This window comes from Chionomys nivalis, chromosome 4, assembly GCF_950005125.1.
Source record: "Chionomys nivalis chromosome 4, mChiNiv1.1, whole genome shotgun sequence".
In the NCBI taxonomy this organism is placed as follows: Eukaryota; Metazoa; Chordata; class Mammalia; order Rodentia; family Cricetidae; genus Chionomys; species Chionomys nivalis.
The window spans coordinates 43,966,282-43,991,918 of record NC_080089.1 but is presented as its reverse complement, the minus strand read 5'-3'; the positions used below and the strand labels follow the sequence as shown (position 1 = coordinate 43,991,918).

Genomic DNA, 25,637 nt, shown 5'->3' with positions numbered 1-25,637 from the left:
GTGCTTCTTACATGTTGCCCTGTTCACCATCTCACAGCTTCCTCACAAAATAGACATAACTTCTCCCTCTTGACAGGCAAGGAATCTGAGACACAGAGAGCTGAGCTGGCTTATACGGGACATCTCACTGGTGGTTGACTGTGTTGCTCAGTTCTTGCTACAGTAATAAAAATATTTGAGCCCATCAGCTTAAGGAAAGAAAGATTTCCTTTGGCTCAGGGTGCTGGGAGACTTCAGGCCATAACTGGCTAGTTCTCTTCCTCTTAGGCCCATGGCAAGGTAGAAACATCACCATAGAAGGGCATGATAGGAAAGCTGCATGCATCATGGCGGCCAGGAAGGGAGAGAAGAGTCAAAGATGAGATATGGCCTTCAAGGACACATCTCCACTGGCCTGCCTTCTCTGGGCCTCACCTCCTGGTTTCCACCCCCTTCCAATAATTCCATTAAACCACGAACCTATAAAGGTATTAATCCATTGATGGGGTCAGAGCCCTCATGATCAAGTTCCTTCACAAAATATCCCCCCCCCCCGCCAACATTGCACCCAATTACATTTATGGTGACATTTTCTATCTAAACCATAACAGTTGTGACAGTTAACTTCTTTGGGTTGGATGGGGCTCGAACCTGGGCCTTGCACATACCAGACAGGTACTCTCATGATGGTTAATCCTGTGTGCATACGTGCATACATGTAAGTACATGTGTGTGCAGATGCACATGTGTTTGTGGACGCAAGTACACATGTGGAGGCCAGAGGACAAACCTGTGTAGTTCCTCGGGTGCCATCTGGTTTTTCCTACACAGGGTCTCTCACTGGCATAGAGCTCACCAGGTAGACCACTCTGACTCGACAGTGAGCCCCAGGGGTCTACTTGTCTCTAACTCTCGGGCGCTGTGATTGTAAGAGCACACCACCACTCCTGGCGTCTTTTGTTGATGAGTGTTCTGGGACTCTAAGTGGGCTTCTTATGCTTGCAGGACCAACATGTTAGCAACATCCCCTCTTCAGGATCTCCACTCCCGGTTTAGCTTCATAGTCAGGTAAAAATCTCCTTCAGATGGATGTTATCTCGTGACTCCAGAGTTGTTTCTAAGGGCATTGGCTCACACAGTCTAGCATTAATTCCTGTGTGAAAGGACCCGCTTTTTAAAGGACCAGAATTAAAACAACACAAATGTCTCGAATGTGTCAGAAACCCTGAGGCGTTTGACATGTACTATCTCACCTGAACCAGTGACATTTTCAACACAAGTGGACAAAAGGTCAGAGAAAGTAAACTTGTCAGTGTGGAAAATGAAGCTGGAGTTCAACTCCCGAGCAACCCAAAGTAAAAAGCTCAAGTCCCAATTTATTAAAAAATAATTTTTATTTCATCCAAAGCAAAGCTAAATTCAATCCTACAGTGCAAAATATGTTGTAGAGACAAGACAACCTAATCGCATTCAGTCTGTGCTTAAACACAAGTCAGTGGTGAGCGTGTGCACATCAGGGCCTCCCAGAGGCCCCGTGGACCTGAGGCTCTCACGCCCATCACTCTCCTGTTTGATCTATAAAGGTATATAGGAAAACTGACTATGGGTACAGCCATCCAAGCCAGAGGAGTAAACCATGCATAAGATAGTCAAAGTACTGCATATCCGGTGGGAGGAGGGAGAGCAGGGACTCCAATCCGGGACAAAATAAAGTGCAGCAAGCTAGAGTATTTCCCCACAAATCCTTCTTCTTGGCATCCCTGCCCCAGCCCCCCAATGGCCGTTGTCTGTCCGTGGAGTCACCCAGTGGAATCCAGGAGTGTGGCTGTTCATTTCTGTCTCTTACCCTTCCTCAGTCTCCAGCTCAGGCTGATGAAAAGACAGAGCCCCTCCCCTTTTCACATCGCTCTTTGCGTGCACAGTGCACCCTCTTCGGGCACACCCTGCCACACCCACTTCACACCAGAGCACCTTCGAGTCCCACCGTTTAAAGGATGCTCTTGTCTCCCAGACTCCACAAAAGCTGGTGAGCCAGAGGTGTGACATTCTGCTCCCTTGTCTGTCCTGCTCTCGGGCCCTTCGGCACTGCGGGTTGGTTCCAGTTGCCTTCTGCTCAGTTTCTCCACAGAGGGATCTGGGCCCTCCAAGGCAGATGTCTACTCAGAGGTCAAGGATGAGGGACTTGTGCTTCATCTTTGGTCTCACTGACATCACTGTCAGCACAACTGCATGGGCCCAGGTTTCCCGAAGTCAACTGTATAAGAGGTTCTGTAGCCCAGTGGTGCGGGGAGCACCCTTAGCAGCCCTGAGATCACTATGAAAACTTGCCTGCACGAGGGTCTGGCTGGGGGAAATGGCTTTGCGAGTATACATTGTAATGCAGTCCGTGGCAATGTCTGGACAGGCATGAAGCTAGCACGAGGACCGGACATTCTCTGTTAAGAGGACTAAGTTTTGTGCTCTTAATCCCTATCCATTAAACGCCAATAGTATCATAGGCATTGGGATAACAACAATAAAAAACTACCCCCATAGTCCCAGTCATCTTCATTTTTTAAAAAAATGCCATGGACAAGATACTTTAAGCATCAGTCAGAGTTACGGTTCCTATGGTTACAAAGGGAAGAGGAAGAGTGTGAGGCGTATGTGGGTTACAGGGATGCGGGCAGGACAGCCGTGGAACACTCTCTCCAGTTAAAAGCCTTGTTTCCCAATGCCTTTCCAAACCAAGCAAGAACAAAACAAAACCAATCGCCAAGCCTCACAACAGTCCTGTGAGGTAGGTACGACTTCACCCTCTGGGTAGACGGGAGAAGCTGCAAGGATTGCCTGTAAGCCGACAGTGTGGGAAGAGGGGCGGGGTGACATGCCTCAGCTTCCTCTCAAGAACTGCCCACAGCACTTGGCCTCTTCCTGTGTTGGGGAAGAAAGGCAGCTGGAAGTTTCCTGAATGGCTGGCTGCAGGCTCGGGTGCCATGTTTGCTCTCAAAGCCAGGTTGCTCTGAGCAGGGTGTGGAATCACGCCCATCATCCCAGCACTAGGGTGGTGGAGGCAGAAGGTCGGGAGTTCAAGGCCAGCCTTGGCTATGTAGGAAGTTGGAGGCCAGCCTGGGCTACCTGAGACTCTGTCTCAAATGAAATAAAAAGCGGGAGAAGGGCAGCCTTTACCCCAGCCCACAATGGGTTCCATGTAAAGGACAGGAAGAGAGGAGGTAAGGACCTGTGAGTTCCTGGGCTTGGGCAAGAGACGTGAGCCATAGCCTCAGGCCCCCTACAGGCCATATTGCTCCTTAGACTCCCACTTCCACTTTGGGGTAAGCCTTCAGCTACTCCTGGGCAGAGCCTGCAGCAGGCCTTATATACTCCCTAGAAAGAGGAATGGTCTTCATCTTCTGAGGACCCAAGAGTATCATAAACCTGATGAGGGAGTTGGAGGTACCCCTGTTATCACACCTCATATAGCGACCCATCTTCACATCAAGAACAAGGACGAGACACCCCACAGGTGTCTTCCAGACTGCCACCAGCCAAAGGGCCATTGTTAACACAGCTCCAGCTGCATGGCCTCCCTCATGACCTTGGGGAGGGGAGCTGGGGAACCCCACCATTGTCACACCAGACTGTGGAATTAAGTCAGGGAGTGTGAGCCAAAGGAAAATGGGGTAAGAACCGGGACTCAGGGAGCTAAGGCACAATCTAGCCCCACGTTCAAGTGGTGTGCAAACCGGCTCTGCAGGAAGGAGAGAGGGGGCATAAGAACCACTCTCTGCTCCTCCTCAACCTCAGGCTGAGAGAGGAGCTGACCCAGCTGGGCAGAAAGCAGCTGGAAAAGCCAAGGGCCTTCTCTGGAAACAAGGGTCCCTGAGGCAAAGGCAGACCCAGGGCTGGGGAAGGATGGATCTGGGGGCAGGAAAAGGCCAGACATGCTGGAGGGACATAGGAGGAGCAAAGGGATAGGATAGAAGCTCCTAGGAAACTATTCCTCAAGTAAGGTGGCAACATCAGCTGTTTCAAGAGAAGGGCAGAAGTGGGGAAAACTGAGCTCCGCGAGTGCCAGGGTGGCATGGTCCTGCCATGCCAAGGATAAGGGTTGTCAGTCCTGTAGGGTTGGGATAGACATTCCAAAGGCAGGGAGGGTGGAGACTCTGTTCTCCCACCTCTGAAACCCGAAAAGCAAAGCGAGAAAAGATGCATATAGCATCCCAGTGCTCCAGGGAGGATGGAGGGAGGGCCTCCCCACAAGTCTCCTCAGCTGCTGTAGACTGGGACACTTGAAGTTCAGGGCATCCCAGCCGACCTGGGGGTGGGGGTCCTACAGATTCAGAGCAGAAGGCTGGACAAGGAGCCAGGACGGTGTGTGCAGGTCTTCTGGGGCGGGGAAGAGAGGTCTCTGAAGGAATTTCTGGAAGCCTGATATCCTTCAAAGCCCAGCCAACATCTCTGAACTGACCCCACCTCCAGCAGACTCCACCCTAGAGTTCTAGCACATTCCCAGCATCTCAAGTGCTCATCTCTGAACCCCAGCTTTGGGAGCAGCCTTTTGGTCACCCCTATTTCCTGGTGAAGGGTAAGTTGGAAAAGTGAGGGGAAAGTGAGGGTTCACAGAGGTGGGAAGTCTAAAGGGGACCCCATTTTCCCAGGTGCCAGGGACCAACCTTTCCATACCACTCCAGCCCTGCCTTTCCCTTTCTTCGACCTCCTATAGGCTTCCTCCCCTAGACTCCCTGCCCTGGGAAGCCCTGGCTGGGGGAGAATGGAAGCGCAGGCTGGACAGGACAGGATCAGGTCCTTCTGCTCAGAGAGACTACAGTTTGGGCCAAGCAGCACACATCTCAGTGGGCGTCTACAGACAGAACCCGGGCGTCCGTGTCACCATCAGAAAGTGAGGCTCCTGCACTGCTTGGCCCGAGCAGGGCCTCACACTTTTGTGGGTGGCTTCTCTTCTGCCTTGGAGCCAGGAAGCCCGTTCTCTGTGTTGTCATTCCCAGAGGAACTCACAAGACACTCCTTCCTGGAGAGGAGAGGGAGAGAGGGGACACGGGTGAGAGGCAGGCCGGATTAGGGGTAGGCGGTGGCTCCCTGCACCCTGCTCCCCGCACCCAGCCCTGCGCCCTCCCTCCCCTGGCCTTTTCTTTTTATTCTGTCCCAGGGCAGCCCACCTCATCACCCATCTTCCCTAGAACAGTTTCCTAATGCCTTTTCCTTGCTCTGGTTGCAAGATTCCTCACCTGCTGCTTTAAAGCTAGCCTGACACTGTTCCAGAAAATTCTGGGCCTGGGCTCACAGCCTCTATACCTGCCCATCTTCCTCCTCCTTCCAGAAAAAAATATAGTGAACCCAAGACCTCACACATTTAGCAAGAACAACACTACTTAGCTACATCCCTGACCCTAGATGTCTATGTTTATAACTGAACTTACTCCAGGGCTTCCTGGGAGGCCATGTCATCATTTCAGATTTTAACAGTTTAGTTTAATTTGGCTTTGGCTTTTGAAACAGGGCCTCAAAATATAGACTAGGCTGGCCTTGAACTCAAAAGATTCCTTCTAAGCCTGACTCTCAACTACTGGGATTACAGGCATGAGCTACTGTGTTCATGTGTCAGACCTTGTTTCTGCCTCTCCCATTTGAATTCTCCAAATTTTTCATCTCCCTAAAAAAGTCTTTCCATTCTAGGGTTTCTATACATGAATTCACATTCTCTCTGATAAAAGAGAGCCAAAATGAGAAGTATAACTCGGAAAAGAAGTAGACTTCCTAAATCTTATGGTGAACTTTAGGGCAGGTGGTACAAATGGGAAGAGAAAGACTGATGGGATGGGGGGGGAGAAGAAAAAGGCTGATGGGATGGGGGGAGGGCTGGAGAGGGAAGGGCCAGCGGAGAGAGGTTGAGAGAGAGTTGAAGCAAGGGCTATAGGGACAGCAAAGGACAGCAGTGGCATCAGAAGGAGTGGAGACACTGCCACCGGCAGGGGTGGATGGAGGTGGAGGGCGAGGGCCACGGGAGAGGGCACCAGGCTGATGGAGCACTGGAGTAATGGGGAGTCAGCTCACTTCTTTTCTCGGGTCTTCTTGAGGATGAAGGTGATGAGCTTCTTCAGCAGCAGAATGCAGACCAGGAGTCCAATGACCCCGCCCACCACAGCCAGGATGATGAGCGTCACCGTATTGTCCACTTCTTCCACTGGAAGTGGGAAGAGTGGGCGGAGGATCATGTAAAGTCACCACACACAATCCAAAACCGGAGCCCCGCCTCCAGGTCCTGGCCCTCTCTGGTGAACCAATCCAGCTAAGCACACACACCAGAGGGCCTCTTCCCTGCACCCTTCCCAGTAGCTCTTCCCACACACCCACACACAAGTTAGGGGTTAAGTCAGACCCACAGATCCCAGTTACAAGTCACAAACTTATTTCTCAGCCATCTCTGCTTCCTCTCCCACTGTCTTCAGACATCCCCACTGTCACCTTTCCCAGCAGAGCCTCCCTAGACACCTGTGAACCCCTTCGGCTTCCCCTGTGGCTTTATCTTATCTACACAGCACGTGCTCCTGGTTTGATTGTGTTACTCCCTTAGGTAGGGGTCAAAGGAGCAAAGCTTCCATCCTGCTCACCCTGGACCCTCGGCACTCTGAATCACCTCCACCATTTGAAAGGATGACTGAAAAACTCTATACAGAGACAAGAGCCACCTGGGAAGAGCCATAGAGCTAAAACTAGAACTCTAACTTAGAGCCTGGCACCCACACTCTATCAGTGCCTGGCCCCTTCCCTTCTCCTCCTGCAAAGGCCAAGCACAGAGCAGAGTGACAGGAATCTAAACCTATAGAAGAGGTGACACTATTTGCAGATGTAACCCCAGACTCAGGAAAGACTGCCTCGATGACCTCAGGCTCTGCCCTTGGAAGAACCCAAGTTCAACTCCTGCTGTCCCATCTCCAGGGTTTCTTGATTTGGCCATGGGGGGAGGGGGGGACATGCAGAAGGCATTGTCTTCCAGCATCCTCAGCTGCAAGGTGCCCAACCTAACTTCTCACCTATTTATCCCCTTTTGTTTCTCTGACCACCTCCATGGAGTAGAGGCATGTGGCTACCTGGCTCTTGTCTTCAATACCTTCACTGCTTAATTGGAATACCTGTATCCAGTTCCGTGGGGGAAGGACCACACCTCATTCTATCTCTTTGGGAAGCATCTGTACCACTGCTGTCTGCTTGGGGTTGTCTATCTGCTTGTCTTACTCTGAACTACACACTCCACAAAGAAGAATTCTGCATGCCAGTCGTAGCATCCTTTACAACACCTCACAGCCATCCAACACTTGCTAATGCTGTACACAAAGGAGCAAAGACCACCCACATGCAGAGAGCCTAATGCCACCAAACACTCCCAGCTAGCTCCCCTGGCCTTCACAGTCACCCTGGCAGAAGGCAGCCATGTGTCCATTCTATGGTCTAGAAATCAAGGCTCAAAGATACTCAGTGCTATTCCCACCCATCCACAGCCAACTTTTTCTAGCTTCCATATGTAACTCCAGTAACTCTTGCAAGTGTAAAGAGAAAGAAATCGCCAGCGTGGCCTACTTTGCCATTTCAATGCTATCCTGAGATGGGCACCCCAAGTCCTTCCTACCCTACCACCCTCCCCACTACATACACTTATCAACCACTTGGAGGAAGATGGTGGCAGAGTTGTTCAGGTCCTTCTCTTTGGGGTTCCTCACGAAGCAGGTATATTTGCCGGTGTCACTGAAGTCCAGGTCACTCAGCAGGATGGAGATGTTGTTCATCTTCTCCTTGGTGGAGCCCTCCAGGGTAATGCGGTCATCGTCCTTCGTCCTCACCTTGGGGTCAGACTTCTCGTTCTTCACAATGCCGTCTATCAGCTGGCGCAGGAAAAGATCAGAGTTGTCGAAAGTCACAGCGGCCTCCCTTGAGCGCCAACCCTGTCCATGCCCAGAAAGACCCTTCGTCTTCCTTCGTTCTCTCTGCAGCGGCTATAGCTCTGCCTGACCTGAATTCTGCCTACTTCAAACTAAACCTGTGTCCTCAAGGACTCCCTGAAAAACAGTGCACGGCTGCTGTTTTCATAAAAGTCCTCCCCACACACACAGTGCCTCTGCAAATAGCACACATGTGTGTGCCCACGCACACACACACTCACACACACTCTCACATGCACACACACGCACGCACACACATGCATGCACACATACACACTCACATACATATACTCACACACACTCACACATGCACACACGCACATGCATGCACACATACACACACTCACACACTCTCACATGCACACATATGCACATGCATGCACACACACTCACACACATGCATATGCATGTACACGCACGCACACACACGCACACAATACACTCACACTCTCACACATGCACACACACTCACTCTCACACACACACATATACTCACACAACACTCTCACACATGCACACACACGCACATGCATGCACGCACGCGCACACACACACACACACACACTCACTTCTCTCTGGAGGTCCCACCCAGCCTTCACTTACACTGTACCCTCTACCTCACTGAATCTTCTCTTTCAATCAGGACCTGGATTGATGCCACAGCTCTCTCCATCAGCACCCTCTAGGGCTGCACTCTTGGGGCTTCCCCATTACTCTGGGAGAAGAACCCCTGCCAGACTGCGAAGAACTCCATCCACATCTGTGATTGGCTCACCCTCTCTGGCTCCCTTTCCCGTCCTTCCAAACACTGCCCTCAGCCAACAGTTTCTTTCTCCTGATTGCTAAACTTTTAATTTCTCTGCAAATATACAAGTGGCAAGATTTCCTCAGGACAGGACAACAAAGTCTAGCCAAAATTACCAACAGACCCCAAATTCTTGCATCACCATGGGAACAATCCTCCTGCCTGGACTCTGAGAGAAAGGGCAACAAATGGTGGGTTCTTGGGATCGTCATGGTGGAGTTTATCCCAGAAGGGACTGGACCCTGGGCTTGAAGGCATCTCCCCTTGAGAAACAGGCAGGGGAGGACATGAGCACCCCACTTACGATCTTGTACGTATCGGTGCTATTGTAGGACCACCTGAAGTAGAGATTCTCGAAGCCAAAACAGCTGGAGAAGGTGCAAGGCAGCAGGATCGCTGAGCCATTGATAGCGTAGATGGTGGTGGCCTTTCCCACAGACACTTCCAACGACCAGGACACAGGGAGCAGGAAGAGACCTGTACAAGGGACACAGCCTCCCTTAATACAACCTCACGGGAAGTTCTTTAAGGGCACTCTCAGGCAGGGTGGAATGGCTTTGCCAGGCAAAGAGGTCTTTGGCCTCCTCAGAAGGGAAGGTGGTTCTCTATAGAATATCTACACGGCCTGGGCCACGCATTTCAATATCATCTTGGCCTGATTAGCACTGAATTCTGAATCTTAGTGGCCCTGTGGTACTCAAAATGACCACGAGGGGTCACCCCAACCCAAGAAAAGGAGGGTCTGGTGGAATTTTGTTTTTTTTCTTCCCCTGTCCTGGAACCTGTGACTCTACCCCTTCACATGGGTCGGGAGGCAAGTAAGCACAGCTCTGGAACTCCCTTCACCTGCAAGGTGTGGGGTGGGGGTTGGGTGGGGGGCGATGGGAAGCCTTCTCTAGATCGGAGCGCACCCCTGGTGGCATTTGGGAGTTGCGGGTGAGGATCAGAACGTCGTCAGGTGGAAAGGCGTGACCGCCGCAGTCCCCGCACTGGAATTAGGAGCCGAAAGACACTTTAGGGGTGGAAATTGCTTGACTAGTGAGTCCAGTGCTCCGACCACGCAAGGGGATCCCGAAGAGAGAAGGGCGACGACCGGCCCGCTATGACGGAAACGTGGCCGCGGGTGGACACAGACGCTAGCGCGAGGACGCAGGATGGAGCAGGCAGAGCGCAACTCTGTGGGGGTCATCGAACCTACTGAGGGCATGCAGCAGGGGCAGACCCCTCCTGATTCCGGGAAGCGCGGGTCCTCCTCATCACCCGGCAGCCACTCTCCGCACCCTGAACCTAAGAAACCACAATGACAACCCCGCGGCGTCCCAACACCCTCCACAGGACATTCCCCTAACTCGCACACACCTTCCACACTCTGCCACCCCCCAACACAGACGCACGCACGCACACACGCGCACATACACACGCTCCACAGGACATCCCTCTGTCCCCCACACCTCCTCCGTACGACAACCCTCTGCCCCCGCACACCCTCACCGCAGGACACCCCTCTGCCCCTCCCACACCCCTACCGCAGGACATCCCTCTGCCCCACCCCCCACCGCAGGACATCCCTCTGCCCCACACCCCCACCTCAGGACATCCCTCTGTCTCCCCTACACCCTCACCGCAGGACACCCCTCTGCCCCACACCCCCCCACCTCAGGACATCCCTCCGCCCCACTCCCACCGCAGGACGTCCCTCTGCCCCCACACCCCACCGCAGGACACCCCTCTGCCCCACACACCCCCACCGCAGGATACCCCTCTGCCCCCATACCCCCACCGCAGGACACCCCTCTGCCCCACACACCCCCACCTCAGGACATCCCTCAGCCCCACCCCCACCGCAGGACGTCCCTCTGCCCCCACACCCCCACCTCAGGACATCCCTCCCCCACACCCCCACCGCAGGACACCCCTCTGCCCCACACACCCCCACCACAGGATGTCCCTCCGCCCCACCCCCACCACAGGACGTCCTTCTGCCCCAGAAGACATTGCCCTCCTAGGAGGGCTCTTAAAGAATCAAATCCTTCTTTCCACTCATTCCTCCAGGAAACACTACTCCCTCAAGGTCGGTTCAGGGTAGCAGGTCCACGACTGAACCCTCACCTTTCCTTGCCCCTGGGGAAATGAGCGGTCACTCCTATCTTAATTCTCAGGAAAGCCCTCTGTTTCTAACTTAATTCCCTCCTGCTGCATCCGAAGTCAGTTTCCTCTTGCTTTGCCCACGATAATGACCATGCTCCTGAATAACAGAGAAGCTCAGAGGAGTGCTGGCGGCCCTGCTCCAGCTCTCAAGGGTCCCTTCACCTTCCTTGTGTCCCCTTTGCTTCTGGCTGCGCCCCCCCACCCCCGCCACACACACACACACACACACTCACTCACTCACTCACTCACCAAGTCAGAAATTGCACCCTATGGCCCAGGAACCCAATCCTGACTCCTGCCATGGCCAGTGATGACAATAAGCAGATATTCATGAAGCATTTATGGTGTGCCTGGCGCCTTTCAGCCTTCTGCTACCCCATCATGTCTAGGATTATAGATCACACTGGAGAGGAAGCTAAGCCTAGAGAAGTCGGCGATTCCATTAAGGTCAGGGAGGAAAATGGTTCCAGCATCTCATGCTCCCAAAGCCAGGAAACCCCTCCACACATCCTAAAATAGGTGCATTTGCCCACTGCGGCTCCAACTCTTACTAGATTACTTTGATCAGCAACTCGTGTGTGTGTGTGTGTGTGTGTGTGTGCCTGTCTGTGTGTGCACATGCACGCACATACAATGCATCGAGAACGATTGCAATGGCTCTCCATGCTGAGAGGCATTAGAATCAGTTGGGGACAGGCATAGGCAGCTGTGGGTCGGCCCCTGGAGCTACTGACTATCTGAGTCTTCAGAGCTGGCCTCTCTCTGTAGCTCCCAGGGAACAGTGTGGGTGCAGACCACAAATGAAAATGACTGTGCTAGAGGGCTCCCACACAGTCACCCCCACTTCTAATAGGATACTAAATGGCAGGTACACTTGTTCTCATTTTACAAATGATGAAACTGAGGCTCAGAGAGGTGAAGTGGTTTTCCCAGCAACCACACAGTGAAGGTCCTCTTTGGCGCTTGGGGCCTACTGTGTGACAGGATGGGTGCACATTTCATCCTTGTCCTACGGAGTTGTTATACCTCTTATTCCCAATAAACGCCTCAAAGAAATGAACCTATAAAAAGCCACATAACCAGAAAGTAAGTAGGCAGCTCAGAAACAGATCTGCTTTCCCCCATCTGAAAGAGCCATTCTGATGGGGCTCAGTGCTCCCTAGGGAGGCTGGTTCTTGTTTTATCTCTGCTGTCCTCTACCCCAACTCTCCCCCGAGGTCTAGGAACAGGAGCAGCCAGAGTTGTCACTGTCCAGCCTAGAACCAGCACAAGAGGATGGGAGCCTAGAGCTCTGCTTTCAGGACCTCCCAGAGTCCCCTAAACCCAGAACCAGGATGTAGAGCAGAAGACAAGGAAGCACTGAAGAAAGGCAACTTCTGGGCTGGGGAGATAGCTCAGCGAGTAACAGTGATTGCCACGTAAGCATGAGGACCTGAGTTCAAATCCCCAGAACCCAAGTAAAAGCCGGTGTGTAGTATAAAGCATCAGTAATTCCAGTGTTAGCACAGGGAGATGAGTGACAGGAACAGGAGGAGTTCTGGAAGGTTGTGAGCCTGCTAGCCTGGTGTAACAGCCAGAAAACAACAGAGAGATCCTGTCTCAAATGAGGTGGAAGGCAAGGATCAACGGTGTCCTCTGACCTCCATGTACGCACTGCTGCATGCCCGCAGTCACACATGAAAACATAAACATGTCCTTACAGTTGTAAAGAAAAAAGAAGCTTCCTAAACTGGATGTGATGGCTCGCACCGGGATTCCCAGCACTCAGCAGAGGCAGGAGGGTCACTGGGGTTCCGAGAGCAGCTTCTACTGCAGCTGAAGACTCTGTCTCAAAAAAATAAAAGGAATGGGGAGTGGTAAGGAATTGTGAAAAAGGAAGGGAGGGAGGAAAGGAGGGAGGAAGCAAGCTCGCTGGAAATTCCTAGACTCTGGTTCTGAGCTAACACCTGAACCCAGGAACCAGGTCCTGATGATGACAAGGGACTCATCTCAAGGACCAAATTCCTCCCTCTAATTCCAGTTCAAATGAGAAATTGCAAAGCATAGGAACACATCAAAGGGACATGATCATTTGTTTGCTCTAGAGAAAGCTTCTTAAATAGGCCAGACTAGAACTTGCTCTGCCACCAAGAACGACCTTGAACTTGTCATCCACCTCCACCTCTTGAGTTTCTGGGATTACAAGCAAGTGCCCCCATGCCTGGTTTAAGAAAATGCTTTAACTGGACAGAAGCAGAACAGAACAAACGAGAAGTTCAGAAGGAAGAACACTATTTCTTTAAGTTCTGGCTCACTGCATAGCACGCATTTCTGCCTGATGCGGATGACTTAACTCTATCTAACACACTCAGGACTCTGAGTGAAGCACTGTCATATCCTCACCAGGCTAGAGTGGATAAAAAAAACAGTAGAGATGGTTTCCACAGAGGCATCCCTGCCGGGGTGGAAACCTGGGAAACACTGGGCACACCTGGCTACTTCTGCAATACGCTGCCCACCCAGCCAGGCGTGAGGAAGTCCTGCCAGCTGTGTCTAGGAGGTCGGTGCACAAACTCCCATGATGCTGAGCTTGGGGAGGAGCATGGGTCAGGACCCACTAACAGGCCCCTGGAGGGCTACTTAAGCAGGTTGGCCAAAGCTAGAATGGACTGGTCAGCAGTCCCCAGGCAGGCCCCAGTCTGCCTGCTGACCTTGACAAAGTCAGAGATGCCACACGTCCTGCATCCTGCAGGCGTAACCCCAGAGCAGTGCAGGGAGGGCTGTAAACCTGTCTACCTCCCAAGCTTGGTAGGAAGCCAAAATATGGGGCTGTAAAACACAAGGACCCCAGGAAGAGAGAAGAAGGCAGGTAGAAGACATTGTTTAAAAGGGGTGAGGGGGACAGGGCTGTCTCCATACCAGCACTGGATATAACCCGGACGCCACTAGTTTTTTTGTTGTTGTTGTTTTGTTTTGTTTTGTTTTGTTTTGTTTTAAGACCACTATCATCAACCAAGACTGTCACCAGGCTACTCATACATTGATTTATTTCTTTACCCTCTACACATCTTGGATAATTTCCATGTGGCTATTTCCCTAAGTAAAGGACTTTCTTGCTTTGCCCAAAAGTTCCCTCTTTGGAATACCAGCACGGGTGTGCGGATATGTCTGCCAGTTGGGCCTCTTTCTGGCCCTTCTGGCACTGTGGGACCAGTGATATCTCCTCTGTCAGAGGCCTGTGGATTCTCACAGCCTGGCTTTTCCTAAGTCATTTAGCCCCCTCAGGAGCCATCTTCAGAGGACCCTAGCTCCTGCCACTGCAACGGGACTTCGTCCAGGGAGACAGACAGACTCAAAATTCACAAGCTGTACCAAAGTTTTTGACAAGTATTTAGGGCTGTGGGCTTGACTCAGTAAGGAAAGTGCTTACTAGCAAACATGAGTTCAATTACCTGAAACCTTGTCAAAGAAAAAAAAGGGGGGGAGGGTATGGTGGTATGGGTTTGTAATTCCAGAACCAAGAGGGCAGAGACGGGAGCATGTCTTGGGCTCACATCCAGAAGTTCCAGGTCAAATGACAGAACCTGTGTCACCTGATCGATGACACCCACACACATACCTGCACACACATGTACATACACATGGCTATCCTATTGAATATTTACACCAGCAGGAACCTGATGGCTATTGCTACCCATTGTAAGGTCTATGCCAGGTTGGAAACGTTCCATAAGCTTTGCCCATACCCAGAGATCAGTCACACCCAGGTAGGGTAGAGGGCAGAAGGAGAGCAGGATAGTGCCTGCTCTAAGTTTAGCTCCAAGGACTTGCGGGGCATTGCAGCAAGCAGAAGCTCAGCAGAGACTCTCTGGCCCCAGGGAAGGAGAATGGCTCAGAGTCAGAGCTTAAAGGAAGAAAGTGGGTCGGTGGAGGGCAGTGAGACAGGGACCCCTCCTGGGAGAGAGGCCTCTGGGGCCTGGGGAAGAAGGGCTGGGCCCCCGCAAGGCTCCTGAGCCCTATGGCAGAGGAAAGATTTCTGCTCCCTCACCCTAGGCAACCTACCTGCCTGCTTCCTGCCCACCCCCAGGAGCTTTGCCAGGATACAAGCATGCCCCTGAGACGGCCCTGGATCAGGGAAATCAGCTTCACAAACAAGTTTGTCCAAACAGTAGGTCTGTTCTTTTCCTTAGAGGCCACTGGGCAGTGGTGTCAGTCCACCACATCCAGGGCTTATGGGGATGTACCTACCTCCCCTCAAGGAGCAGCCACAGGGCAAAGGCAATTCCTCCAGGAGGTAGCCAGTCATAGGGTTTAGGAACCCAGCATTGCCTGCTCCCCACAGCCTGCCTTCTGTTGATTCCAAGGGTTAATCATGTTTCCCAGATGCAGACCACCCCTGCCCCTCTTCTCCTCTTCCCCAGGATCACCCAGTTTAGCCTTGCTGGTTTCTCTCTCTGAATGGGACTCAACACCCTCTCTTTAATTGTGTGCTCATTAAACAAGCCCTAATAAATACATACCAGGGGAGAGAGGGTTGTGCAACACAGCGCCCTCACAAGTGATAATTAAAGACAGATCATGGCAATTAAGCAAATCACGGAGCAAGGAAGGGGTGGGCAGAACGACACACTACCAGTTACATAGGAAAAGACTGGAACCCATATAAACCCAGTTGCAGCGATGAGGCCTTGGGAACTACTTCTTAGGTTCAGAAAAGGCTAGTTTGTGTGTTATCAAAAACCACTGGGGGCTCAGTCCATGACACTGTTAACGCGGAGAGAGGGAGAGGACTCCTGGAACAGTCTCCCCAGCTGTGTCAACAAAGGTCTAAGCACTGATCAAGCCCATAGCTTCCATGCCAGGACCCAGGGCTTCACTCGTTCCCAAGCCCTATACAAGCCCCACTGACCTTCCCCCTCACCAGATGGCCTGGACTCTGTCCCACGTGACCATCAACTGGCCGTGTACCTTAGGCACATTACCATCCCTCTCTGGACCACACCTCCCTCGCTTTTTGGAAAGCTTCATGCTGTGGTTTTCAAAGTCCCCGTCTGCTCATACCAGAGCTCTGCCCTGCTCTCCGCTCACCCCACCCCACCCCCAGTTCCTAGAGCCCTCTTGGTTGTCTACAAAAGTCTGGTTCTACGAATATTCTAGTAGCAGCACAAGGCCTGGAACTATGCTGGCCAACCAGCCACAGGATAAGGAGACCTGCAACATACAGTGATTGGGTTAATGACTGGGGTTTTGGTGCCCTCACCCCTGCCATGGCCACAGGGGAGTCCGAGGATGATCCAAGTGGGAACTCCCATGGAATGACTCTATACCCATCCCATGAAGAGGAGCCCTGAACTTTAAGGAATCACCCTGAAACCCTTATAACTTCTGTGCCGATGCTTACAGGACAAAGCACCAGTGTCTTACATCCGGCCTCAGGAAGGTGAGTAAACCAGAGCTGAGGAACAAAAGAATGCTGCCCCCCACCACCCCTAACACCTGAGACCTACCCACAGGACAGGTCTGCACATGGCTGACAGGTGCAAGAGTGGCTTCTCTTAGAGGCCTCTGTCCCCTGCTTCCACCACAAATACCTCCACCATGCACCTGACCCAATGCGGGGTGGGGGCTAGCTGTCCAAACCAAATCTGACATATATAAACAAGAAGAGGCCCAGGTCCCAGAGATGGAGCCGGCTCACGTTGGAAGCCAGGCTGTGATTTACATTCTAAACTAATAAATACCATTGCCTAATCTCTTGGGGTTTGACACTCAGAACCATCATGTAAATATTAATAGATAGTCATAATAGTCTATACCCTCTGCATCCTCTGGACCTGACTCCTCTCTCCACAAAGGCTTCCCCAAAACACAGAGCCAGAGGCAGGCCAAAGAGGTCTTACTCATAGAATCCCTTTACAGGAAGAGGGACAAGGCCCTTCTGAAAAGGTGGCTTTTGAATGGTCCTCTAGTTCCTTCCAAGCCCTTCCAGCATTTAACACAGAGTTACAGTGACACCAGAGAAGACAGAAGATGGAAGACCCTTGTCCCCCAGTGGTGCATCCCTGCTGCCAGGAAAGCAAGCTGAGTGGCAATAGCTCCAAGCGAGAGTGGCAAACCCCCTGGAATCCCCAGACTCCAGGCAGTAGACCCCTCCGCCAGCATGCCTAAACTCCAGGACTTAGAAGGATTCCCTTGCTGCAGCCCCAAGACCTGCTCCAAAAGGCACCGGAGGGAGCAGGAAACTCTGCTAGGATAACTGTGGGGGAGGGGGATGCACAGGGTTCCCAGAGAACGTAGTGTCAAAGCTAAGCGCCCAGCAGGAAGACGGCCATCCACTCATTTGGTGCCACCTTGTCTAAGGTACCCCTCTTCTCCAGTGTCCCCTCCTTCGGTGTGGGGTGGGGGTAAGAAAGAGGCGAGAGAAAAGACAAAGCTGGAGCTGTCTTACCCAAAAGCCCAGTGCCCAGCCATCTCGCCAGGGTTTTGCCTCGGTCCCCAGCCCAGAACATGGTCCTGTTCTCTCCGGAGCGCTCCGAGGGCTTGGGATGAGATAGTGGGCACCCCCGCACTCTCCGCCCGAGGTCGGCTCTGGGCCCGTCAGCTGGCGGGGGTGCTCCGCGCAGCGGGTCGGGGCTCGGGAAAGTTAGCCGCGAGAGAGCGAGACGAGGGGGGAGGACGAAGAGGGGGAGGCGCGCCCGACCGCCTCTGGCAGCCCGCTGCGGGCGCCGGGGCTGGAGGGGAGGAGGAGGAGCCGGAGCTGGAGGAAGGACGCCGGGGCGAGCGGCACTGCGATGCGCCTCTGCTCTGGAAGCGCTCCAGCCGCAGGAGGGGCGGCGTCCCCGCCGGTTTCTCACGGTGACGGATCAGGATCGTGGGGTCCAGCCCGGGCAGCCCTCTCCCTCTCCAGTCGGATAGGAATGTTGCGGTTTGGCACTGCAGGGCCGGCCCGCAGCCTCCCGCATCATCCCGTGCGCCGAGCTGCCAATTAGGAGAAGAGTTCACGGGGGAGTAGAGGTGGAGCTTTTGGGTTTGTTGGAAGGCTGTTTTGTTCCGCTCAGAGAACACGAGTAAGGGCAGCGGCTGCCTCTCCCGGGACCGCGGGGAAGACGTCCGCAGTGGGCGCTGCCGCAGCCGGTGGGCGTGTGCCGGCTTGCCCGCTGCGGACTACCGGGTGCAGACCTGGACCCGCACGGGTCGCCTCCCGCCACGCCGCTCGTTCGCTCTGTGGGTGGCTTTTAGGCTGTGGAAAACCGAGATTCACCTGTAAATTGCCCCTGCACACCTCCCATTAACCCATTTCTGCAGACTCTATGCATGTCAGAGGGCTAGTGACAGACATTTGGAGAGAGCATACTTTCCCCCTAGTGCTGAGCAGGAGGAGGAGGGGAGTGTCGGTAATCCTAAACACTAGGGATGCCCCTGAAGGACCCCCCCCCCCCGTCAGCTCCCCAAACCTTCAGGACAAATCTCTATCTGGAGATCAGTTAAACCTTGGAAACACATCCTCCTTCCCTTCTGCAGGCATAGCACCACACCCGCCACCCATCTTCAAAACTGGAGTCCCTGGTAGGCTTCAGCGCCATAAGAGACCCTTGAGGTTGTATGCAGAATGTTAAATGTCTGCAGGGAGAACCCTGCTGTTTTCTTCTTGAGCCTCGTCGTTGTCGTTGTTAAGGTAGTTAGTTGAACAACTCTAATGCCTGCATTTGCTGCTGGAGAATTCGGAACAAGGCTCACAACTTTCTGGAGAAATCTCCGCTCCTCTGCTGGATGGTGGTGACTTCATGATATTTACCTCCTGAGGTCATGAAAAACAGCATCATCCTCAACCCAGGATAACAGAGAGGACAGCCCTGGGCTCCTAGTTTTAGAGAATCTCATGCTGGTCCATGTCTCCAGGGGACTGTAACAGGGAACACACCTCCTCTCAGTTCTGAACAGTTTGGGGGCTGAATTGAGCTCCTCTCCAGTCTGTCCTCTGAAATGAGGAGCGTCCATAGACCCTCAGGCAAGCTTGATGAACAGGTGGGTGGTTCCTGTGTGTGCACTAGAGTTCCTGTTGATGAAGAAGCAGCCACCAAAGCAAGACAACTAAGGGAAAGTCTGAAAATTCCCGTTTTGTACCGGACCTTCTGGATCATCCAGGAAAGCAGTCAAAGGCAGAGGTTAGGAGATAAACTTACTGTCCTGATTTGTTGTGTTGTTTCTGTTGTTTTGTTTCTTGGTTGGGGTTTGATTTTGTTGTTGTTGTTGTTTTGTTTTTTATTTGTTTGTTTATTTTGAGACAGGATTTCTCTGTGTAGCCCTATAGACCAGCCACATAGACTAGGCTGGGCTCCCAACTCAGAGAACCACCTGCCTCTGCCTCCTGAGTGCCGGGATTAAAGGTATGAGTCACCATGCCTAGCTGATTATCCTGATTTATAACCTACATTTAGACCCATATGCCTTTTGTTCTTATATCTTGCCACAGGCCTTGCCAACATTAGAAGTGGGACTGGAAGTGAAGACCTGAAGAGATAAACACATGCTAACATGCTTAGCAGAGAAGTAGGCACACAGGGTGAACACACAACACATCAAGTTCACAGAACACAAGTTCACAGAAGCCTGGGGCCTCAGGGGCAAAGCCAAGTCCAGGAGAGGCCTGACCTTTGCTTACCCCAGGAAGTCCTTCCACCCTGCAGACAAGGCCAGGTTCCACTTTGCCCATGTTATTTTTACAGCAGGGTCATGTTTCTCAGAGCAGTAGGCTGAGGTGAGAGGAGGTAAAGCCAAAAGGAAAGAAAGTGACCCCTGCCTGGAAAATGGTGGCGGGCGCGGGGAGGGGGGGAAGGGGCGGGGGGGGGGACTCCAGAGATATCTTTAGACCCTGGTGGCAGAGGAAGGTGACTAGTTCCCCTGAGTGCCCTCCCCCCACATCTCTGGATTCTTTAGCTGAAAGGGCCCTTACCATGTCATTGCCCGCTGCCATGCACGAAGATGTGGGCCAGAGAAGGAGTATATATGAGCCAGGGCCACCTACAAAATCCCCTTCAATCCAGGATTGTTGCCTCTCTGCTCTTTGGTTTCTACACTTCACACACCTGACAGTTCTCTGAACACTAGCAGGGCCCCCGGCGGGGCAGAACAAGGGCTTGGGAAACTCTAAGCTGTGGTGGCCTGAGAGAGTTTCACGTTTATAGAGCACCTCCCTCCAGACACTGCAGAAAGCCAGTACAGCAACAGAGCTAAGAGGTTCCTGAGGAGGCCAAGGGACAGGGTGTGGAAGGTCCATTCCTTCTCCCCACCCTTGGAAAACTCTTCAGGAAGCCAACCCTAGTCACTCCTTCCTTCTATCAGAAGCCTCCAGTCACGGGAGAGCAGATGAAATGTGCAGCTCCTTTCGGGAAGCTGGGTGTCTGGTGCCACAGCCCCACTGGGGCCCTTGGCCATCCTGATTCTTGGGAATGGGTGACACACCCAGGTCTGGGTGGCTTGGCTCAGAAACCCCTCGAAGTTTGCAGGGATGTTGAGATGGGTTGGGTCAGAGACAAACAACTGTCAGAGAATCATCCATTTCTCAAGCTGGCAGAGATGGCCCAGGCTGAAGTGGAAGGAGAGGCTTTCTTGGGAATTCAGGTAGGTGAGCACCCCCAATCAGACCAGACAACTGACTCAGCAGAAAAGCCACTTTCCTAAGCCTCTTGCATACAGTTTGGGGGGGGGGGGCTGGGGGGGCTGTTTCTGGAACAGGGCAGCATCTAGAGTATTCACTGAAGAGGGGGGCAGGACCACAGAAATGGAGATGTCAGAATGGTTCTGACACCAGGAGATGCTCACTTGTTCAACAGGATCACCTTCTACAGGTGACCCTGGCCAGTGAATAGAAGACTTCCTCTGTCAGTTCCCAGCAAGTGGGCCAGGACTCTGTGCCAGAGGGAAGGAAATCAGGCACAGGATGAGGTCTCCAGAGCTGTTTCAAGAGTCATTCTTCCTAAACTGCAGAAGCCTGGCAGGGCACTTCCTCCCCCTTGGGCTCCCCACTGCCCTTTTCCACTGCCTACTGCCTCTCCTGCCTCCTCCCCCAGAGGCCTTTGCACACTCTTCTCAGGACACTGCAGGTAACTGCAGGCACTGTGAGCACAGTACCACTGACTGAGGGTTCTGCAGAAGCTCGCCCTGCACCCTCACCTTCTGGCTCCCATCAGGCGCTGGATCCCTACCAAGAGCTGCCTCTGCATCTTGCTTACCCTCAGTTCCTCTCAACTTGTAAACAGGGCCCCCCCATCTCAGCGCGACTACAAGGGTCAGACTCTGCATTAAAGTTAAAAGCCTGGCAAGTTCTTCTGCCTCTTGGATGAGTGGGGGCTTTGGCTGATGCTGTCTGGACCAATGCTCTGGAGCTTCTTTCTAGAGTGTCTGAGTCTACCGTTCAGCCCCTCCCCACTCACCCCCTCCCTTGGCTCAGTGGCTGCCTCATTCAGCCACTCCGTCGGCATGCACGGAAGTTTGGCAGGTGCTGAGAGAGTTAACAAGACAGCATGCACCAAACCAGGCTGCAGGCACGTGGCTGATCAGTCCAGCAAAGGATGCTGCATGGCCACCTCAGTTCAGGGCTCCCAGGGCATCAGTGAGTTGGTAGAAAGCTAAACTCTCACAGTCTCCCTTCTTGAGGGGAGTTCTCTCTTTCTTCTCACTGCCTCCACTTCCTAGGGGTTCAGGGCATAGGCAGGTAAGCAGACACTCCCTCCATCCCTTCTTTCCTCACTTTCTGCCAGGTTCTGTCCAAACACCCTCTCGGGCAAAGGGGGATGGGGAGCCCCAGACGGATGAGCTCATTGGAAGGAAGAGGGCAAAAGGAGGAGGGAGTCAAACCATCCCGAGCTTGTCTCTCCTGGCCGGACAGTCCCAAGCTGGAGAGGGGTGTGTGCCCACTTCTAGGAGCAGCTCAGAGACGGGTGAGTCCTGGGCATCTCTTTCTTGGGAACTACACTGGGGTGGGAACTGAAGCCCCTGGGCAGAATCTTAGCCATCCTAGCCAACACCCCAGAGCTATGTTTAACTCTGCTCCCTGGGTCACCAAGTACCCTGCTCTCTTATCCGTGGAGGATTAGGGCTCAAGAGGCGAGGCGTGCGATCCAGAGGTTTGGGGAAGGTTTGTTATCCATTACAGCTGCTGTCTGTCAGGAAACTGTCCTATTAACTAAGTGGCTACACGTGCTTCTGATACAGGACCCTGTCCTGCCCCTCAAATGGGCACCAAATACCAAAATACCAAACTGTGCAGTGTGCCAGGCTCGACATGTAAAGGGGGGTGGGCAGCAAGGAGAAGAGGTATACCAGGGAGGAAGAAAGGACAGTGTGGAGAGGAGGGAACGGGGAAAAGAGAAGTGGAAAGGACACATGGGGGGGCTGGAACCCGTCCCTGGGTGGAAGGCAGCTTCAGGAAGTTAGTGTGACAGGCTGAGGAGAAGCCATGGGACTGAGAGAGCTCAGGCAGGGAGAGTAAGGAGGCTCACAGGCTTGCAGTAGTGATGACAGGAGCTAGCGGCCAAGGGGAGAAGGTGGGGAGAAGGTGGCCAGCAGAGGCCGCCACTGTACACACAGAGCCAGGGAGTCAGAGCGCCAGACCCAAATGGGACATCAGAGGGCTCTAGGAAAGCTTTGCCCCTGCTCCATTTGACCCTTACATCACCTGTGACCATTTTAGAGTCGGCTCCACTCACCCTTCCTCCACCTGCCCCTAAGTCTTTGGACTGCAAAAAGTCACTCCCCTGTCCTCATGTAAAGTGATGGCCTTGGCTTCGCATGGCCCTGGTCTTTAAGTCAGCTCTGCACTTTCCTAGCCTTATCGCCTCGTTTGTACATATGCCTACTGCAGCAGAACTTTGTTTCCTCACCTGCATGCAAAAGGAATGAGCATTTGGGGTGCGCCTTTATACTTAGCTAGACTGACACAGAACGCCTGGCTCAGTGCCAGACACGACAGCTACTTAATAGATAGTGGCTGCCCCTAAGGTCTAGCCCACTGTCGTTCAAGCCTAGTCAGGTAGGACATGAACCTATCCCTTGTCCTACCAACAGGACCAGCTGCAGCGGAGAGGGACAGCAGTAGGGGTGTGGCAGACTGGCAGAGCCGGAGAGGTAAGAAGTAAAGAAAGGCCCCCAGGAGAGGGGCAAGGACTTTCATCTTCTATGTATGGTCTTATCTGTAAAGACAGGGGAATCCACAGCCCTGACTGGCAGGCCAAAGGAAGTAAGTTAAACTTGGCTCTGTCTTTGGAAAGACACTGCACAGGGTACCGGGTCTCACATTTCTCCCCGTCTTCCAGCCTCTTTTCTCAGTCTACATGGACTGTGCCAACACTCCCACCCCCACCACTTCATGTGAAGAAGATGTGAGCAAGGGAGTATAGGTAGGGCGGGTGAGAGGGCTCCGGGGGTGCCTGTGGCCAAGCCTGACAATCTGAGTTCAGTCCCCAAGATCCACATGGTGGAGGGAGAGAACCAACTCCTGCAAGTTGCCCTCTGACCTCCACATGCACACACACACACACACACACATGCAAATGAACAAAAAATAAGTCAGTGTAAAAAGTGGGGTACAAAGGAGGCCCAGGGAAGACCGTGGCTAAATAGAATGACAAAGGGATCGACATCAGTCTTATTTATCTCCCAGCAAGCAAGGGTTAATCCTGATTCTCTCTTGTGAGTCCTAAAATAAGGATGGGAGGATTGTTGTCAGTAGTCCTAAAGGCTACCAAAAGGTACTACCCAATACTTGAACCTTCTTGACAACACCTCCAAGCTGTGCTTGAATCTTCCGGTGTGGAGATCTCATTACCTCGGGAAATTCGTCGCCTGCACAGCTGACCTCCACTGGATCAATAGTAGCCTCTGCCAGCCAGGCCTAGTGTTTTGCCTTGGGCGGAAGGAGAGCAGTCTGACCCTCGTGACCACAGCCTGCCCTGCTGTGTTTGCCAACAGCTGGGATGCACACTTCCCTTCCTGGCTACGTGTACCCTCTTCCCTCTGCCTTTGTGCCCATGTGGGGGGACCACTCGGCCTGTTGGGATAAACGGCTTATAGACACAATTAAGAAACAGAGGCAGCTGGAGTCAGGATAAAGGTGACTTTGCCCCCTTCCATAGAATTCCAAGCAGCCAAACTCAGCGTCCAGGGTCTATTCAGTCCCTTTCCGTAGCACCTCTTGGATGTTTAAGGTCATCATTGCCGGAGAAGGAGAAACTGCATCAACATACCATCTACTCCCTGCTTCCTATTTATCTGCTCTCGGGCCCTCAGTTCTCCCTTCTCCACCCCCAGCCTTTATCCCTCATCTTAGTCTGCGGTCTTTTCTGTCCTGTAGGAGAATAGGGTCCTTGGCTGATTCCTCTGTATGTCATGTTAGAACTCAAGATGTGGGTCCCAGGCTGGGTGCCCTGCTCCTGGGTCCCTGGAACTCTCACCCGCTGGCTGGAGCCCCCCTTGAGAGGTAGCTGGCACCTTGGGTATGAGAAATGGCTAGAACCTGGAGTGATTCCAAACGAGACTCGGTGAGGAGGAGGAAAGCCACCAGGGCCCCTCCTGTAGAGGTCCCAGCAGTGGCAATGTTCTGAGTTCCAGAGGTGTCAGTGATGAAGGTGTGAAGGTCAGGAGACCTCATTGGAGCTGGTCCAGCTGTCATACATCCAGATGTCCAGTGTGCACCCCACCAAGCCGTGTCCCACTCTCTTCTCAGCTAACTGTGTGTGTGGATGCCACCCTTCCCCTGCAAGATGGGTGGGAGACCCATAACCTAAAAAGAACAGGCATGCAAACCAATGTAAAGCAAGTCAGGCGATGAGTGTGAAATGGGACTCAGAAGGAAAGAGGTCTTCTTGTCCTTGGGTATCAGGTCAGCTTGGGGAGAAAGACCTGGGCTCTAGTTCTGCCTCTGATGTCGGCCAACCCTGTGACTTCTCATCTCTGAACTTCATCTTTGAAAACTGAGCCTTTAAGGAAGCATGTTGCTAGACAGGTCTTGAACATTGTTTACACTTTCAGCGTGTGTGTGTGTGTGTGTGTGTGTGTGTGTGTGTGTGTGTTTATATGCAGGAGTTGGTCTCTCCTTCTGTCATGTAAATCTCAGGCATGGAAGATGTTGGACTTTGTAGCAAAGTACCTTTAGCCACTGAGCCATCTCTCTGGTCCTTGAATGTCTGAAGGCTTAGTCAGCACTATGTAAATAGATACCATGATACAAATGCAGATGAGACAGAGGCTGCCAGACGGAGACTTCCCAGCAGCCACCCTCTCCACTGAGGCTGCACTGGGGCTCTCTGACCAGCTGCCATCCTCTCTTTTTGGATTCCAGAGCAAGCCTGGGAGCTGACTACCTAGTCAGACACTGCTAAGAAGCCAGGAGCAGGAAGGATGGTCCGTCTGCCTATGGGAAGAGCAGGCGGCATCGGCAGAGCAGCCAGCCTTGGGTGCGTAAGGGTCGTCTTCATCCCAGAAGTAACCTTAAGCAGACGCTCAGTCTCCAGTCTCAAAGTAAGCACTGTGGAGGACGGAGTCCTCCAGGGTCCAGAAGAGTAAGCCGATTGAAAAAACAAGAGTGGAGCAGGGAGACTTCATTTTTTTTTTTGCAAGGCGAGTAATTTGAGACCCTCAGATTCAGCAGGATGCATGGTGTCCGGGCAGTGAAGGAGCATCAGGGCTTCTCATCGGACTCCTAGAAAAACCTTTCCCTCCCCCAGTCTCCTTCTACCCCTACCCTGGAAAACAAACAAACAAACAAAACAAAACAAAACAAAACAAAACAC

At 52.8% G+C, this 25,637-nt stretch overlaps 1 protein-coding gene across 1 annotated transcript; it reads right to left on the bottom strand.

The window, feature by feature from the left end:
- Positions 1–1,360: 1,360 nt before the first annotated feature.
- Positions 1,361–17,809, bottom strand: Scn4b (sodium voltage-gated channel beta subunit 4). Its single transcript, XM_057768725.1, has 5 exons — positions 17,297–17,809; positions 9,026–9,198; positions 7,631–7,859; positions 6,034–6,163; positions 1,361–4,990 (listed from the first exon to the last, which is right to left on the bottom strand). Exons 1-5 carry the CDS (start codon positions 17,355–17,357, stop codon positions 4,897–4,899), a joined length of 687 nt encoding a protein of 228 aa, XP_057624708.1. The 5' UTR covers positions 17,358–17,809; the 3' UTR covers positions 1,361–4,896.
- Positions 17,810–25,637: the final 7,828 nt, after the last annotated feature.

What these genes read in the sequence shown, in the direction of transcription:
- Scn4b (XM_057768725.1), bottom strand. Translation starts at nt 17,357, where the DNA reads ATGTTCTGGGCTGGGGACCGAGGCAAAACCCTGGCGAGATGGCTGGGC. An exon ending in CCTCCAAGTGGTTGATAAGT is followed by an intron (nt 6,164 to 7,630) that starts GTATGTAGTGGG and finishes TCCCACTTCCAG; the next exon opens with TGGAAGAAGTGGACAATACG. An exon ending in AAGAAGACCCGAGAAAAGAA is followed by an intron (nt 4,991 to 6,033) that starts GTGAGCTGACTC and finishes TCTCCTCTCCAG; the next exon opens with GAAGGAGTGTCTTGTGAGTT.